This window comes from Ambystoma mexicanum, chromosome 2q, assembly GCF_040938575.1.
Source record: "Ambystoma mexicanum isolate Mex_15411 chromosome 2q, UKY_AmexF1_1, whole genome shotgun sequence".
Classification (NCBI taxonomy): Eukaryota; Metazoa; Chordata; class Amphibia; order Caudata; family Ambystomatidae; genus Ambystoma; species Ambystoma mexicanum.
The window spans coordinates 1,178,303,884-1,178,322,627 of record NC_090924.1 but is presented as its reverse complement, the minus strand read 5'-3'; the positions used below and the strand labels follow the sequence as shown (position 1 = coordinate 1,178,322,627).

Genomic DNA, 18,744 nt, shown 5'->3' with positions numbered 1-18,744 from the left:
TTGGGGTGCTCACATTGTTCTGTATTTCTGTAATTCTACTCCTCGGTGGATTATTTTGTACAGGGGCAGGCAGTGTCTTCTCCCTGATCTACTTGTCTAATGCACCCTTCTGCACACTTTTGAAGCTGTGACCTTTGTCTAAAGCACTGGATACACATATCACTCCAGGCCTGGTAACCAGCTGCCTTTCTGCTCGTAGCCCATCCCCTGTGAATCTCTTACATCCTCATGTGCTCTTGGCAAAGTTTTAACACCTGATTAAGTCACTGCTCCTCGTCCGGAGCCTGGGAATGAGCTTTGCCGCTCTGCTCTGACCAATCGCAATGCGACTTTACACCCTGTCTGAGGCTGCTGACCTTGTGTGTGCGTCTTTCTAGTGCAAGCTGAAACTGGATGCGTTTTGCTGTGGGGAATGACCATGTATTTCCGAGGCCTATTAAACCTAAATGGCCTATGCAACTACCGCTATTCGGAGGCCTACTCTATTTGTTACGCACCTAAAGGATGTTAGATATACTTATGTCGTGCTTTATGTTTGCTACCTTTTAGTGTTTCTAATGGGTGCTTAAATTACCCCAGTGTATTTTCCTGCTCACCTGTGTGTGTGTGTGTGTGATTAGACCTAATGTTTTCTTACACATTATTCATCTTTGCCATCATTCTACATGAACTAGATTCATAGTGCATGTGTGTGTATTGCTGGTTACTGTCTCTCTTATGTCAAGGAGGGTTCTCGGAAATGAGTCTATTTTAATGTCGACTTCAGCTTGTGTGTTATGCATGCTGTCTGGGCCTCTGGCCTTCAGTGTGGTTTCAGACTCGTGTTTATGGGTGAATTCTCAAGAATGGCTAATTTCCCTTATCTACTGAGTCCCTCAGCAGCTTTGCTGGATTTCTAGGATTTTTTTGTTTCACCTGCTTAGAGTGTGAGCCTTTTTTCCCACTCTTACATGTGTTTTGCTGTGTGTGTTTAACATTTTCTTGTGTTCATAGACTGTGGAGCCTCACCTACTCCATAGGCATCATCTTTTTATTGTGTGTTACACAGCACCTTCAGTGCAGTGACACAGAGTTGTCTTTTAGACTTCCCAACTCAGACTCCATTTTCTGGGGCTGACTACTGTCTCCCAGAACATGTAAAGTTGCCATTAACTTTATTAGTCTTTTAAATCCATAGACCCAGTACACCCTATCTTACATAGAGTACTGGAAAGGGTTAATACTTATCCCTTTTTGTCTGTTTAGCTTGGAGCATTGTTTCGCTCCCTTTTCATCAAGACTTAGGGCCTCATTACACGGTAGGCGGAGAACCATGGCGCTATTAGCGCCATGGTTCATGCCGGTAAAATACCGGCACCGCCTTGGTGGAAAGGGAAATTACCGCCCCATTCCAAGGTTGGCAGGGCGGTAATTCCCCCTTCCACCATTGCCCTTCCCCATTCCCATTTTTGCCCCATAGGGCATAATGGGAATGGGGAAGGTGCTAATTACTGCAGCGCAAATTTGCGGTACCGTAATTAGCACACTGGTCCCTTTGCGGGTTGGTTTTTAACGCCTGCAAAAAGCAGGCGTTAAATTCCCCAACCCGCAAAGGGACCTCGTAGTAAGGCGGTAAGGGTTTACAGGTACCGATGCCCTTACCGGTACCGGTTAACCCTCACCACCGTCCGTGTAATGAGGCCCTTACAGTGATAACTACCCTATTTTTCCTACCACGGTTATCTTAAATAACCTTGGTATTGTTTTAGGCTATCTTGGTAGCCTCGAACTTAAATCCGCTGGACCAGATATGTTTTATATGGTACCGGCTGGGTTAATTCACCATTTCTTTTTGAAAATGTCTTTCTCGTGTTTTACTCTGCTCGTCAAACCAGGTTTGGTTCCTTTGCTCACCGTCTTTTTTCGCGGGCTTGCCCACAGAAGCCCTCCTTAGGCACCTGAAAGTCTGGGTAGGCAGGATGTGAGGGAGGGGTTTTATGACCCCTGCCATGGGTTCCCTTAGTAACCAAAGTCACCCCTGTTTGATTGGCTATGTGACTGTCTCGGCGGGACAGCCACCCTGCTGTGTGATTGACAGCCAGGCTGTGTGAATGGAGGAAAACTGCATAAAAAGCAGGTCTCTGGGATTGGAAAGGCAGAGTCGCCACTGGAACAAAAGAACCGATGAGGAGCTGACAGAAGAGGACCCCGACAACGACTGAAGTGCCCGGTGAAGCCCTGCTGCAGGTCCGAATCTTCAAACTCCAACGACAGAGGAGATCCTCCAGGAATCTTCTTCCACTGAGCTGGTGGGACCAACCAGTTCGCCCAAACTGCAATCCCGGACTCCCTCCTCTGGTCGAATTCGCTGTACAGAGCTACAGTGGGCTGGATAGCCAGGAAGGTCGGACCCTGCTTGGGTTTTAAGGAGCGCACCTTTTATTTGTTGCTTTGCTCTGCTGCTGGTTTCTTCCCTGGGCAGTGCAGGACCCTCCAGTCTTCCTAATTCATGTCAGTCCGTCAGTCGCTTCAGGAACCGTGAGCCTGCAGGAACTGCCAAGATCGTCCACCTCAGCTACAGCTTCTTCTCTATTTAAAGGTAATGTGCAAATCGGATGTTAATTTCGTCCAGGGCGGTGAAGGTGTTGCGAAACCTTTTGCCAATCCGAGGGCTTGTCCTTCTCCACTCTTTAAACTAACTTTTATGCCGACCAACTTCATCCGGAACTCTTGGCAAAGACTTAATGGCAAACTACCCTGAACTGTGTGATCTTGAGCAAAAGACTTTTGTCCTATTGACTTTGGCCCTAAGCCTTTTTGATTTGATTCCATCACTGTAGTTCCTCTTTCTAGATTGACCTGATTACTTACCTGTTGGTGCTGCTCAATGTTAACCTAACTTTATTTTTCCCTCCCTTTTTAAATCGCTGTAGTGCCATTTTGCCCTTACTTCATTTTGAGTTTAAACTTGTCCAGAATTTGTTGGGAGTGGTGTGGTGTATTGGTAATGTGATTTTTCAACTGCTTGACTTTAGTGAAATGTTAAACAACTGATGTGTAAATAAATGTATATTCTTTTATTCAGAAACCTTGAGTCAGTGTTTGTTTGAATCATAGTAATTGCTGTCCTTTGTGTAACTATTTGATACTGCTCACTTGCTCTTGAGGTAGGTCTGGCTGCTCAGCCATCACTACCATTTCACTGTGTAGTACAGGCTTGTACCAAAGGTGAATTTGTACTGTCACTTGTAGTCTTAATTGTGCGCGGTGTTCCCAAAGGGTACTGCATATAATTCTGCCTAACATGGGCTTCCTTAATTTGTATTTTCTCTCACGCTTGGGACGTTGGACGTTCATCCCAACAGATATTTCTCAGACAATAGTGTGTCATGTCTATATTATGATGCAAAGAATACTACACCGGTTGCAGCCACATATTGTTTTATAAATGGTACTTAATTTTACAAAGGCAATTGTGTATTAAAGTGGCACCAAAATTAATTCAGTTTTAAATGTTGTCTCTCAAGACAAAATACATTGGGCATTAAGGAAATAACATATCACTTTGTGTTAAATATAAATGGGAGAACATGGGGTTTAATACACTGCACCTGTGTTCCTGATCTAAAATTGCATTCCCCTGTATTCCCAGCCCTCTAGTCCTACAGATTGACTGTGGTCAATCTATAGGGACAGTTTCCTATTTATTGGGTGTTAATTCACCTTTTTATGTGGTGTTTTATTTTAGAGAACATCATCTTGTACCCTCTCAAGATGGAGCTGCTACACCCAGCAAGGTCCTTGTTCTTCTCATCTGTCTCTCTCCAGATTGACTTAGGTCAGTCCTTCAAAATGGTGTCAGTTCTAGACTCGCATCTTGAGTTGGTTCCAAAATCATCAATATTCATCTCCTCGTATTCCATCATTTATCATTCTACGAGCATGAAAATATATATTGTTTAACTCCCAGAACTTGTCACAGAGGTGTGGTTTCCAATCGTCCTATGACCTGGAAGGGAGCAGTGAATCTAATCCAAATGGAAAATAGCAATTTCGTTTGGGGTCTTTAGTTTGAATGTTAGCTTGTGAGATTATAAAAACGTACATAATCAGTTTCTGTATATCGATGCATACAATTAGATGTGTGAATGATCCGTCGGTGATAAAATTTGCAGGAGTGACGTGTTTTTGCTTTTTTCCCCTAATGATTATTATTATTATTTTTTGTATTTATTTAGTGCATGTAGTTATATAACAACTTTAGCACATAAGAACAAGTAAAACCATTAACAGATCAATAAACTTTATATTTGACAATTGTTAAAGGGTAAGATGATAAAACATGTTACAAAACCAATCTTAAGATTACAATTCATTATTAATAAAAATGTAATTTGTTACAAGGATCATGAATTAGCCCTAAAATGGATAGACAAGATGCAACTATCCCCACGCTAAGAAAGACCAAATAACTTCATGAAACCAAATTTGATTAAATTAAGATAAGTGCTTTTTTCCATACATGGAAGGCAGCTCCTGTGATCAGGATGGATTCAGCACCATGGAGGCCACTCCAGAATTGGTCGGTCTCAATGAAATCCATAGGGGGCACAATCGATGCATAACCCTTGAAAATAGGCACTGTACAATACAAGGCATGCCATTAGAATGTGGTGAACAGTTTCAACCTCTATTTCACAAAGACAACACTTACGATCATCATATGCGATACCAGACCAACTACCAACGCACTCCAGGGTGGGGAGGATGTTAAAACACACACCGGTAGTGAATCTTCTTAATTGCCCATTGAAAACCTTTGAGAGATATTTACATTATAAATTACGGCAAAAACCTTGAAAGATATATTCTTTATAATGTTTCTTGTGATGCAATGCATTCAAGCTATTGTTCACATCCGATGCCCTGGTTTTACCCTTTAATATGGCTGATGTATTAGGAAGGGTGGTCAAATGTGTCATTGTTGTCCCAAGATTTTCCAAATGAGCAGCAACTGTGTCCTGTAGTTCAGCAATAAAATGATTAGTTTGCTCAGAATTGCATTGTCATGCAATAAGTCCCAGCAGCAAATCTGGGTTCAATAGAGGAGAGACCAAAGACAATACAAAATTGCAGCGTAGCAGCATCTAAGAGGATCTCAAGGATGGTAAGCCAAGTTCTAATCATAGTGCTTTAACTGGGACTGATGAAGAACTCCCAGGTCGAAGCAAAGGAGTTTACCCTCTAATCGATCAATCCACCTCATTTTTTGTTCTGGGAGCACCACAAGACTGTACAAGATGCTTGGTACAAAAGCTCTTCTTATAAATATTGACATGGCCTTTAATATTGTAAATTATTTCATAACCAACCATTTCCTTAAAACTATAGGGACTATGGTGTTGCCATAGTAATCGCATATAGGGCTCAGTTTCATAGGGACACCGCGATACATATAAGATTCAACCACATCAAGAGGTTTATGGTTGATCTTTCAGGTATAGCATAATTTCATTCTGGAGCGATGTCCAATAATTAAAATGTTAGTATTTCAGATGTTAATGCACAGACAATTGTGTTTGGTGTTTGCTGCCTAATCATTATGTGTCATGATATGGCACAATATATAAATGTTAACATGGTTTGGTAGATCTAATTTATAGCTACAAAATGCAATGTGTTTCGTGTTGATCAGAGTTACAATGCATCACAGAGTTACAATGTTTTAAAGATTAAACTAGTGGTTAAAATAAAAAATAAATTGCACCTATGTCATTTTCTGTTCGTTTTTTAAGTCTGAAGTTGCTGACTTTGGTCACTAGAGGTTACTGCTGACCCTTCCCGAGTACATTCTCCTTCTCAAAATGAATACATGTAAATTCAAGGATTCTTCAATGTTTGCATTAAAGTCAACAACCTCTCCCCTGACCCGTGCCTTATGAGTTTTTAGGAGGTCTGGAATTTGATTGATCTTGACAATCCCTTTGAAGTCCAGGGCCCAAACCTCTTAGTTGCTAAATGGCAACCGGTTTACAGGGATGTCTCCTTAGAAGCCACCTTCAGCACAATAGCTCAATGGTTCTGTGTGAGTTCATGGAATTCCTGAGCTGGGTTAGGTCCGGAAAGGTGAATCTTGAGAGGGTTTCAAATTCACCTTTGAGTAGTTTTGAATTCCCTTTAGCAATGGAAATATGGATGTGCCAGAATTCACAGTAAATTTTTTCATTCACAATTGCATTTGACCAAAAACAAGAGAGTGATCCACCTTAAACAGCAGATACATGTTCTTGAAATATGGAATCCGAATGATAAGCACATGTTCGTCCCGGGAGGAGAGGCAATGTGCTCGCCTTGGAAACAAGATGACACGAAGCAACACAGGTTTGAACAACGGGTTTGCACTTAGAAACCTGTGGGTATTAAGCACGTTATAAATATGCAACTAAGACATATTCCTATAACAGCGCCTCGATGCCCCCGGGCTGTGTGAGCACTTTAAAATGCAAATAAATAAATAAAATAAATAAATGTTAACACATCCAGTTCTTTTTAAGCTTCACAATTGTGGGAATTCATCTTTTGTCACACAGGCTGGGTTCTTATGTTGATAGCATGAGTTTTGGGCCTTCCCTTTAGTATTTCCAATCACTGTATTGAAAATGAACTTCAAAATTCTCACAGCTGATAACGTTCTGTTGCTTTGTTGAACAACATGTCCACAGGAGCACACATATTTTACACTTTGCAAGGGCATCCTATTTAAATATGGCAGTGAGCAAAACGTGCAATTCAATAGGAATTATACTTTTGTGAATAGCACATCACTCATGCCTTCAGAGGGGCTTTCTCAGTTCAGTTTATTTTAGGCCGTCATCCTTCACTCCAAAGTTCTTACAGATGTTATAAAACGTGGGAAACAAACGGGAGCCAAACCAAACAGAAAACATGCGTATGAGAAAGAGGTGATGTTTTGATGTGCTTGCATTGCTGAATAGACCTCTATCTGTTTCTTTCCCTTTGGGGATGAGCACTAGTGTCATACACAAACGGAGCACATTCAAGGCATTTATGGGTATTTCCTTGTATGTTTCCCACAACCTGGCCACCTAGCACACTCCACAGGAATGGAGCTCCCTGCACCAGCATGGTCAGCTTTCTCACCCTCCGTATCTGCTGCACCTTCTTCTTCTCCCCACATCTGTATCCTCTCCTCCTCCTCCTTTGCATCTGCATCCGTGTGCCCTACCTCCTGTTACCCGGCCTCCTGCCCTTATCCACCTTCTAATGGTACAGCTATTGGCTGTACTATTCCTGCCATGCATTCCCTCTCCAAGCTGCATAATACTCTGTCCTTATATTCCTCCCGCTTCACCATTCACCTTCTTTGTTCCCTCTCCTGCTTCCTGTCCACCTCTGCATTCTCACTGTTCAACCTATTGCTCCTTATCTCATCTTGCCCTGCATCAGCATTATTATCAGCTTTCTATTGTTTCTCCTCACTATCAGCTTCCCACTGCAACAACTCCTCAATTGCTTTTTCCTCCCTTCCCCCACAACGACCTCCAACATTGTGTAATTGTGTGGTAGGTTTATTTTCTTCCATATTAAACGTTGAGAAATGATGGCAGAATCTTGCCAATTTGCCTTTGTTAGAATTTCAGAAATTAAATGTCCTTTGGATCGATGTATGATTATTTAGCAAATTCGATAACATTGGAGCAGGAATAGCTAAAGGCATAGATACAGATATCCAAATGGACAGGTGCACATTTCTAGTGTGTTGCACAAGAGGCATAAGGTAGCCCATGAAGAGTGTGGAGAAGTGGTGTGGTCATTGGATTACGCAATTATGCATTGTGCTACATCAGTTTATGGCTCTATATGTGCGCTCTGGAGTATCTTATAAGCAAGTCTACCGTTATCTAGTTTTCACATCACACATTTGCACTTTAATAATTTCCACATAAGAAATTACTCCCTCCTTGACCTCAGCAAACAGGCGGGTGATGTTGATGATATCTGTGATTTGCTGCTGATTGACACATCAATTGCTTTTGACCCTGCCCACCATCGGATTTTACGAGGCAAATCCTTGGCTTCAACACATTAGCCTCAGCCTGTGGTGTCCCCCGTGCTCTGCCCTGTCCCCCACTCTACAATCACTGCCCCCTGCCCACAAATTACATAATGTCTTTCTGTTTATTCAACATTTACATGTAAGCTGACAACACGCAAATTCTACGTTGCATGCATAACATTTACTACCTCAGTGATGCCCCTCCCTGCATCCTTTGCCTCCTATTTTCATACTGTGAACTCCTGGATGCGATCCAATTGGCAGATGCTGAAACCGTCAAAATCTATAATCCGAGTCACAGATGAAGGTCCTAAAAATAGTAACCTTACGGTCCTCCTTTAACATTGACGAAAGACTTTGGAACTTTCGCAACATCGCACTTCAACTGGAACTCAATCTCCTCAGATTTAGGAAGTGTTACAAAAAGGTTCTCATCATCATCTAATTTACTAGTCTGACTCCTGCCCCATAGTGTTCTTCTACCTTCTGCTCTAGCTCTGGAGCATGTACGAAGGATGGACATAATTAAATAATTAAGTTAGCCTGCTTACATACCGGGAAAAAGGCTCTATCTTAGTCAATACGTTGTGCGTTTGCAGTTGGAAAGTGCACCCAGAATTTTGTTGGACCCTCTGGTCACCCAGGACAAGTGAGGAAATCAGTGACTTCACCTCATCACAGTGGTCCAGTACATACACATTTAGTAGGATCTGCATCTGTTAATAGGTGTTAACATGACCTGCAATTGGCTTGGAGCATGGCGGCCCACAAGGGGGTAGAGCGCAAGGGGCGTAGCTAAAGAGTTCCCAGAGCTCCGTGAAGCACACCTTTTAAGAAAACTCAGATTGATTGTGAACATCTGCTGGATTGGGGAGGAGCTTAGTCTTTGATTTGTGTACTTTAATGACATGTTTGTCATGAGCAGCAGGAAGGTCCACATTTGAATGGGAAATGCATCCTTTTGAGGGCAGCATTGATCCTAGGCAACTTTATATTAGTATTAAAAAGGGGCACCCATGTGTCTCTATGGAACACGCAGATGCTAACGCGGATAATAGATAGCAAACTACTATTCTTAACTAGGCATGACGTGCTGCTAATCGCTGCGACTACCCACATTGCCAGGGATTTGCCCATCAATAAGCTCACATTGTGTGATCTTTGGTGTTTGCATCAGATTTGCAATCGATTAAATATTGAGTGAATCACTTCAATACAAAAGATATCATGTGCTTTCCGAGTCTGAACCACAGATCACAAGCCTCCAAGATCCACTTCTCAATTAGCATAGACACAGGACAAATGATTTGAGAAAGGAGTCGATTAAATAGCTTACCAGTTGTATTGTCGATGTTGATTTTCCCCTCCCAGCTTGACCGCTTAATTCAGATTCTAGCACCATGTCATGTGAATGGTCTAGGTGGCCATTGACAAAAGACAGTCCCTGGAAAACAAAATGTAGGTTGTTATCATTAAGAATACTACCAGTGTATTTTTTAAGTGCTCCAGTAGCTCATATTTCATTGAAAATGCTATTTTGCTTTCATACAACAAACAAGAAATGTGCAAAATTAATCATAGGTCATGTGAATAGCATAAGGGCAAAGATGTCTGTGCTTTATTTTACGCACCAACATTTGGTGGGTAGCGTTAGCGCCTGAAGTCAGTAGTTGGAGTCTGAACATGCTCTGGAGTGTAAAGCATATCCTGAAGCATATGTTGTGTTGCTGTTATCTGGTTTGTAGGTCTACATTGATCTTGCTATCATCTGTTTATAGTGCCTCCTCCTTCCATTGGCTAAGACATAAATCCTTCTGCCAACCCAGCCTCTTCTTTTCAAAGCCCTTTCCATTTTCTATCCTGAATATCTTCAATGAGATCTTGATCCTGCTCAAGGTACCTTTCAATAGCAATTCATCTGCTGATTCCATGTGTTCTTCGTCAGTGGAGAATCTGGGGCTTGCATCCTGAGTCCCTTCAACTTTAAATACTTCCAGACATCTTCTATCGCCTAGCTGAGTTTTCCCATTAAAATGGAGAAAGACCCCACCTTCTGCAATAGCTTCAATATCCACTGGGTCCCAAGTAACGTTTTTCATTTACCAATTACATGGGGATTCAGTCATATTCTTGCATTTATTGACGTATAATAAAGATTTGGATTCGAACATTGCTAAACTCATTTGTAAGTCCAGGTAGGTTTTGTCCTGACATTTTAATACCTGTCTAACTATGATGCTAGGGGGCAAAAACACTAATAATGATTGTCCTGTTTACTTTTCCAAAACATTTCTGGCATGACATTGTTACATCAAACAGTTTTCCATGCCCTAGAATTGAACCTGAACCCCTGTGTGTCATCATGAGGGCTCTAGCTCTTAAAACACCAATGTGGATGGAATATCAGAATCATTTTCGCGCTTTGAAACACTTGTGTATGAGCGCGATATAAATAAAATATATCATATTTTAGCTTTTGTGTTGAATGTAGGGATTTGTATACTTCATTGTTTATACGAAGGTTCAGTGTCCTCTCATATTGCTGTATTAACACCACTGCTCAGCTGCGCCTATGTGCCTCACTGCACACTTGCATAATCTCCTAGACCATGCCAAAGGAGATTTGCACTGGAAATGTTGCACATCATTTGCGCCAGGTCAACAATTACTCTTGCAAATGCATATTGTCTCAATGCATGTTTGACTTGGGCAATTTTCTAGACTGCTGAATATACTCACACAAATGCACTGCGCTGGTGCAAATGTCCCGTTACAAATATGGCTGTACTATCCCGTTGACACCCTGATCAGAAATGGATATGCTCTTTCATTACATTTTGTTTGTTCTCAAGACATTTCCGGTATTCTATCAATAGAAAGTAAAAGGTGCTGTAGGCCAAAGATGTATATGTCTGCATTTAAACCATGTATTTATGGGATTTAGAATGGTTACCTTTCTGTGTATTTCCCTTCAGCTACTCCAGGAACATTATAGATTGGCATTTACATCTTATCATGTAAGGACTAACATAATGGCATGGCTGTTTTGCAATGGTTTACAGTGCACACTCTTCAGCTTGCCTAGTAGATGTATGCGTGCCAAGCAGCTGGAAAAGGGTGATGCACAGGGCAAATGGCAGTCGTGTGGATATTTGGGCAACATCATAATGCGCAGAATTTCCAGTTCCATCAGCCCCACATTTTTCGATTTTGACTCCTTGCTGTTACAAAGGAATCTAACATGTATAGAAAAGGGACTCATGCGAGTGTGAAGAGAGAAGAATGGCATTCTCAGATGGATACATTATGCCAGTTAGTTGGTCTTGTCTCTCCACCTCCACACTTATTCTGTGAGGGCAACAATGGCCAACGTCACAAGACACCTGCAACATCATTCATTGGCTGCTTCATGCTGCCATTCAGATTTTGCAAGCGTACAGCTATTGAGCAAAGCTGTGTGGTTGACATGTACCTCTTCTTATTTAACATCTGAGCTCATCCAAATTATGTGTGTGAAGCTAATTAAGTGTGCAAGTGGGAGCAGTTTATTTTGGACGGTGATCTAATAATACTTTCCCCTTTTAATTTTACATCCAATATAATTCACTTTGTTGCCCGAACTGATTCTTTCATGTTCCTATTCTTGTCAGTGTTAAGCAGGGGCGTTGCTAGGGGGGGGCTAAGGGGGCTATAGCCCCTGATCTTTTGGTTGTAGCCCCGGATAGAATCTCAGGAGCTACAGCCAAAAGACTAGCTAGCCCCCAGTCCCAACAGTTCCGACATCAGCTTAGCCCCGGGTCTTTTCCAGACCTAGCAACTCCCCTGGTGTTAAGAAAGGCGAAACATGCCTAACGGGTGCCTATCCATCTTCTGTTTCACAAACAAATAAGTTGTTGTCTGTTCCACCACAGTGAGCATTATGTAAGTATTTATTTATTTATTTGCAGAGCTTAAATAGCACATTTATCCAAAGAGCTTTACAGGGGAAAACTAATTGCAGTAGAGTACAATGTATACAGGGCAACCAAGCATAATCCAGAAATGTTGTTCAAATGACAATTCAGGGAAAAGGAATTCTGTAAAAGATGATTTTTAAGCCTTTTTTGGGAAAGACAAGAGAAGATATTTATAGGTAGAGCATTTCAGAGTTTAGGAGCAATGAGTTAAAAGGAGAAAAAGTGAGAAGTAGCACAAGGAAACTGAAAAAACTCTGAAGCAGAACGAAGATTATGAGTAGGCTGTCTAAGAGAAAATAAAGGGGCAAAGAAAGGCCATGGCCAGAGCTTGAATATATTTGAAAACTAATGAAAGTGGAATTCACAACACTGATGAACAGGTAACCAGTGGAGACAAGCAAGATAAGTGGAAACATAAAAAGTAAAATGTAGACAGGAAAGAATCCTAACTGCAGATTGTAAAATTGAACATAAGGGAAGAAAGGCATATATTGTAAGACCTACTTAAAGTGAGCAACAGTAATGGAGATGGGAAAGAGCCAGATATTGAAGAAGAGTTTTAGCAGAAGAAAAAGTAAGCACATGACACATTTTCTAAATATTAAAAATAATGATAATGACAAGAATGAACAACATTTACAATTTGCGCCCCAGATTATGTGCCTGTGTAGAAAGAAGAAGCTGGAGTAGTGGAAAGGAAATAGCTTAAGGGGAGGAAACCCTTGATGATGCTGTAAAAATTAAATACATTTTTTATTTTGCATTAAGACAGAGAAAGCTGGAAGACATCCAAGAAGTAATAGCAGAAAGACAGGAGGAAAGACTACAATTAATAGTATCTTTAAAAGAGGGGAATGACAGCAGAATCAGATGGACCTGAAAGCTAAAATCTGACATTAAGGAGGAATGAGAAGAAGTATAAAGAGTAAATAATACAGGAACAAAGACTGTCCCTTTGGAACACTGTAATAAGGAGGAAAGTGCAAGAAGTAGATCCCTTCTATGGAACAGTAGAGGGACTATTAGAGAGAAGGGAAGATAAGCAACAGAAAATCCCAGAGAAGAGAGAATTGCAAGTAAGGTGCGATGATCGACAGTGTTGAATGTTGCACTGAGATCAGGCAAGATCAAAATAGAGAGAAGTTTAAGATGACAGGCATGATGAATAGAGTTAGCTACAGACAGAAGTGCCGTTTCGGTGGAAAAACCAGAACGAAAAACTGATTGAGTATTGAGATAAGAAGAAGGTTGGACGTGTACTAATCATTTCAAACATTTAGCTGGATAAGGAAGAAGGTAAATTGTCCAAAAATTAGATGTATCATAAGGATCAAGAAAGGGCTTTTTAAGCAATGGAACCACAGTTGCTGTTTTAAAAGCCTAAGGGAAAGATCCTGAAAATAAGGAGAGATTAATCAAGATAGTTAGGATCACAGCAAAAAGAGGAAAAATAGACTTCACTGAGCAGGCCGGAAGAGGATCAAAGGGTAGCAGCAGTGGGGTGAGCTTGAGAGATCATAAAAGTGACACCCTCAGAAATTGGTGAACAAGAAAGATAAAGAGGATTGATCCAACAGAGAAGAAGGACCAGAAGTAGAATCTGAAAAGACCAAAGAAGCATAATTATTTAATGAAGATCTAATGCTTTCAAACTTAGCAAGAACGAAGTTACCAAAATCTTCTTGAGAAAATCTAGAAGACATTGCAGGATCAACAAGGGGAGGAGCAAGACTCTTATTAAGAGTACTGAACAGTATTGGGGAGTTAGCCTGAGATTCAATATGTGTTTGAAAGCTATTGGCTTTAGTCTGTTTAAGAGAAAATAATACAAATGAGATGTATAGTTGGTAGCTGTAACTGGATTTATTTTTTAACCAAAGTAGCTTGGCTCTACAAGCTTGAATCCTTAGAGATTTAAAAAGGGGGAAAACCAGGGGCCACCCTAAGAGGAGAAGACGTACCCTTAGGCAAGAACGGTAGCAGGCACCCCTCTCTCAGAAGAACATGGCATGATAACCTGTTCTGTGGTTTTTACCCACTGTGAGAGTCTGCAGCTTCAAGAGAGGGGCGCCGGCTACCTTTTTTGCATGGTTGCTCAGTTAGAGAGGCTAATTTGAAGAGAAATCAGAGGCTCCATGCTCCTACATTGGCGCGATATTATAAAGCTCAATGCATACACAGGGATACGTATAAATATAGAACCAACGTTATTTAAAGATGTTCCCGCATTTATTAAGCTATGCTGGCATATTTTAAACAATATTTTAAACAAAGGCTCCCTTGACTTTATAATCTTCAGTTTAGAGGAGTTGTAGAAATCTTTGAGTACCATTGAAGAAGATATCAAACACAAAATCGTCTTTAACATCCATGCTAAAAAAGAACAAATTACAACAGTATTGGAAGATATCAATACAAAACGTATAAGAAATTGAGTCTAACAAAATCAGAAAGTAAGATGAGACACCTGAGATTATAAACTAAATATGGTCTATATTTGGAAAGAATATTTTCATCTAAAAGATAACTAGAATAACCAGAATAATCAAAGAAACCCGCGCAGAGGTGCCAAAACGTGCGAATCGCAGTGCAAGTGCGAAAATCGCAGGGAAACCAGCGCACATCAATTCATGGAAGTCTGTGCGCGAGAAAAACATTGGATGTGCGCTAGAAATGTGCGCCGCGCACGCCGGCGCACAGGTCATCCAACAGCGTGCGCCACGGGCAATGCGAAATCGCACATAGCGCGGCGCACATCACAAAAGTAGGCGTAACACGGGGCGTAACACTCGGAATGGGGAACAACACGTGAAAATATGGGCGTCACGGGGGAAGTACAGGAGGCAAGTGCGCGGAACGCCCACACGCTCGCCTACAACCCGTATTCATGGAATTGAATAGGGCAAACCAGCGCACGGTCAAAGACGCGCACAGGGCCAAACAAGTACGCCACAAGAAAGCAGGCGGTAGCGCCCCTGCGACTGAAAAAAATGTGCGCCAAAATGTGTGCTAACAAAAAGCATCCATATACAGCCATGATGAATGGGCCATACAGTGGCTCTCTAGGAAAAATGAGGTGCAAAGGGGCACCGACAAACACGGACACCCGCTGTGTGAAAAATAGCGTGTGCGCGTGTTCCTTGGTGCGCGGGAAGTTCCACATGCGATTGGCCTGGGTACGTGTACTTCGGGGTGCGCGGGAAGTTCCACACGCGATTAGCCTGGGTACGTGTACTACGGGGTGCGTGGGAAGTTCCACACGCGATTGGCCTGGGTAGGTGTACTTCGGGGTGCGCGGGAAGTTCCACATGCGATTGGCCTGGGTACGTGTATTCCGAGGTGCGCAGGAAGATTCACAAGCGATTTCAGCAGGGTACGTGTATTTCGGTGGTGCCGGGGAATGCTACACGTGATTTGGCCATGTGGGTCCTCCCAGGTGTTCCCTCTACACCCTCCACGGCCCCTGCAGGCAGCCCACACCACAGGGTACTACCCTGCACCCCTGCTCATGTCCCAAAGGCAACCCATCCACCATGGCCATGCCCACCAGCCAACCCACATGTCACCTTGCACTGCTGATCACCAACACATGTCTCCCATCACCCCCACCCCCAGCAGTGCAGAGGCAGCCTCCACCAGGCCCCCACTCATGTCTCCCATCACCCCCACCCCACAGCAGTGCAGGGGCAGCCTCCACCAGGCTCCCACCCATGTCCCACTGCACCCCCACCACCCAGCAGTGCAGGGGCAGCCTGCACCAGGCTCCCACTCATGTCTCCCATCACCCCCACCCCCCAGCAGTGCAGGGGCAGCCTCCACCAGGCCCCCATCCATGTCTACCACCACCCCCACCCCCCAGCCACCAGGGGCAGCCTCCACCAGACCCCCACTCATGTCTACCACCACCCCCACCCCCCAGCCACCAGGGGCAGCATCCACCAGGCCCCCACTCATGTCTCTCATCACCCCCACCCCCAGCCACCAGGGGCAGCCTCCACCAGGCCCCCACCCATGTCTACCACCACCCCCACCCCCCAGGGGCAGCCTTCACCAGGCCCCCACTCATGTCTCCCATCACCCCCACCCCCCAGCAGTACAGGGGCAGCCTCCACGAGGCTCCCACCCATGTCTACCACCACCCCCGCCCCCCAGCAGTGCAGGGGCAGCCTCCACCAGGCTCCCACACATGTCCCCCTGCACCCCCACCCCCCAGCCACCAGGGGCAGCCTCCACCAGGCCCCCACTCATGTCTCCCATCACCCCAACCCCCCAGCAGTGCAGGGGCAGCCTCCACCAGGCCCCCACTCATGTCTCCCATCACCCCCACCCCCAGCAGTGCAGGGTCAGCCTCCACCAGGCCCCCACCCATGTCTACCATCACCCCCACCCCCCAGTCACCAGGAGCAGCCTCCACCAGGCCCCCACTCATGTCTACCACCACCCCCGCCCCCCAGCCACCAGGGGCAGCCTCCACCAGGCCCCCACCCATGTCTACCACCACCCCCACCCCCCAGCCACCAGGGGCAGCCTCCACCAGGCCCCCATTCATGTCTCCCATCACCCCCACTCCCCAGCAGTGCAGGGGCAGCCTCCACCTGGCTCCCACACATGTCCCCCTGCACTCCGCCCCCCACCCACCAGGGGAAGCCTCCACCAGGGCCACACCCATGTCTCCCATCACCCCCACCCCCCACCCACCACGGGCAGCCTCCACCAGGCCCCCACTCATGTCCCCTATCACCCCCACCCCCCAGAAGTGCAGGGGCAGCCACCACCCAGCCCCCACTCATGTCTCCCACCACCCCCACCCCCCAGGAGTGCAGGGGCTCCTGGTGGCTGGGGGGTGGGGGTGCAGGGAGACTTGAGTGGGGGCCTGGTGGAGGCTACCCCTGCACTGCTGGGGGGTGGGGGTGGTGGTAGACATGGTTGGGGGCCTGGTGGAGGCTGCCCCTGGAGGGTGGGGGTTGGGGGTGATAGGGGACATGAGTGGGGGACTGGTGGAGGCTGCACCTGGTGGCTGGGGGGTGGGGGTAATAGGGGACATGAGTGGGGGCCTGGTGGAGGCTGCCACTGCACTGCTGGGGGGTGGGGGTGGTGGTAGACATGGGTGGGGGCCTGGTGGAGGCTGCCCCTGGTGGCTGGGGGTGCAGGGAGACATGAGTGGGGGCCTGGTGGAGGCTGCCCCTGCACTGCTGGGGGGTGGGGGTGATGGGAGACATGAGTGGGGGCCTGGTGGAGGCTGCCCCTGGTGGCTGGGGGGTGGGGGTGCAGGGGGACATGTGTGGGAGCCTGGTGGAGGCTGCCCCTGCATTGCTGGGGGGTGGGGGTGATGGGTGACATGAGTGGGGGCCTGGTGGAGGGTGCCCCTGGTGGCTGGGGGGTGGGGGTGCAGGGGGACATGAGTGGGGACCTGGTGGAGGCTACTCCTGGTGGCTGGGGGGGTGGGGGTGCAGGGAGACATGAGTGGGGGCCTGGTGGAGGCTGCCCCTGCACTGCTGGGGGGTGGGGGTGGCGGGAAACATGAGTGGGGGCCTGGTGGAGGCTGCCCCTGGTGGCTGGGGGGTGGGGGTGATAGGGGACATGAGTGGGGGCCTGGTGGAGGCTGCCCCTGGTGGCTGGGGGTGATAGGGGACATGAGTGGGGGCCTGGTGGAGGCTGCCCCTGCACTGCTGGGGGTGGTGGTAGACATGGGTGGGGGCCTGGTGGAGGCTGCCCCTGGTGGCTGGGGGGTGGGGGTGCAGGGAGACATGAGTGGGGGCCTGGTGGAGGCTGCCCCTGCACTGCTGGGGGGTGAGGGTGGTGGTAGACATGGGTGGGGGCCTGGTGGAGGCTGCCCCTGGTGGCTGGGGGGTGGAGGTGCAGGGAGGCATGAGTGGGGGCCTGTTGGAGGCTGCCCCTGCACTGCTGGGGGGTGGGGGTGGTGGGAGACATGAGTGGGGGGCTGGTGGAGGCTGCCCCTGGTGGCTGGGGGGTGGGGGTGATAGGGGCCATGAGTGGGGGCCTGGTGGAGGCTGCCCCTGGTGGCTGGGGGGTGGGGGTGATAGGGGACATGAGTGGGGGCCTGGTGGAGGCTGCCCCTGCACTGCTGGGGGTGGTGGTAGACATGGGTGGGGGCCTGGTGGAGGCTGCCCCTGGTGGCTGGGGGGTGGGGTGCAGGGAGACATGAGTGGGGGCCTGGTGGAGGCTGCCCTTGCACTGCTGGGGGGTGGGGGTGGTGGTCGACATGGGTGGGGGCCTGGTGGAGGCTGCCCCTGGTGGCTGGGGGGTGGGGGTGTAGGGAGACATGGGTGGGGGCCTGGTGGAGGCTGCCCCTGGTGGCTGGGGGTGCTGGGAGACATGAGTGGGGGCCTGGTGGAGGCTGCCCCTGCACTGCTGGGGGGTGGGGGTGCAGGGAGACATGAGTGGGGGCCTGGTGGAGGCTGCCCCTGCACTGCTGAGGGGTGGGGGTGGTGGGAGACATGAGTGGGGGCCTGGTGGAGGCTGCCCCTGGTGGCTGGGGGGTGGGGGTGATAGGGGACATGAGTGGGGGCCTGGTGGAGGCTGCGCCTGGTGGCTGGGTGGTGGGGGTGAGAGGGGACATGAGTGGGGGCCTGGTGGAGGCTGCCCCTGGTGGCTGGGGGTGCAGGGAGACATGAGTGGGGGCCTGGTGGAGGTTGCCCCTGCACTGCTGGGGGGGTGGGGGTGGTGGTAGACATGGGTGGGGGCCTGGTGGAGGCTGCCCCTGGTGGCTGG

General features: G+C 46.8%; 1 protein-coding gene across 2 annotated transcripts in view; it reads right to left on the bottom strand.

The window, feature by feature from the left end:
* The window catches only part of SLC39A12 (solute carrier family 39 member 12), a 787,521-nt gene that overhangs the window by 181,381 nt on the left and 587,396 nt on the right, over positions 1-18,744 (bottom strand). For both annotated transcript variants that reach the window (XM_069648578.1, XM_069648576.1), the window contains exon 9: positions 9,393-9,500. In XM_069648578.1, coding sequence (XP_069504679.1) covers positions 9,393-9,500 — 108 coding nt within the window. The remainder of the gene's footprint in view (positions 1-9,392; positions 9,501-18,744) is intronic.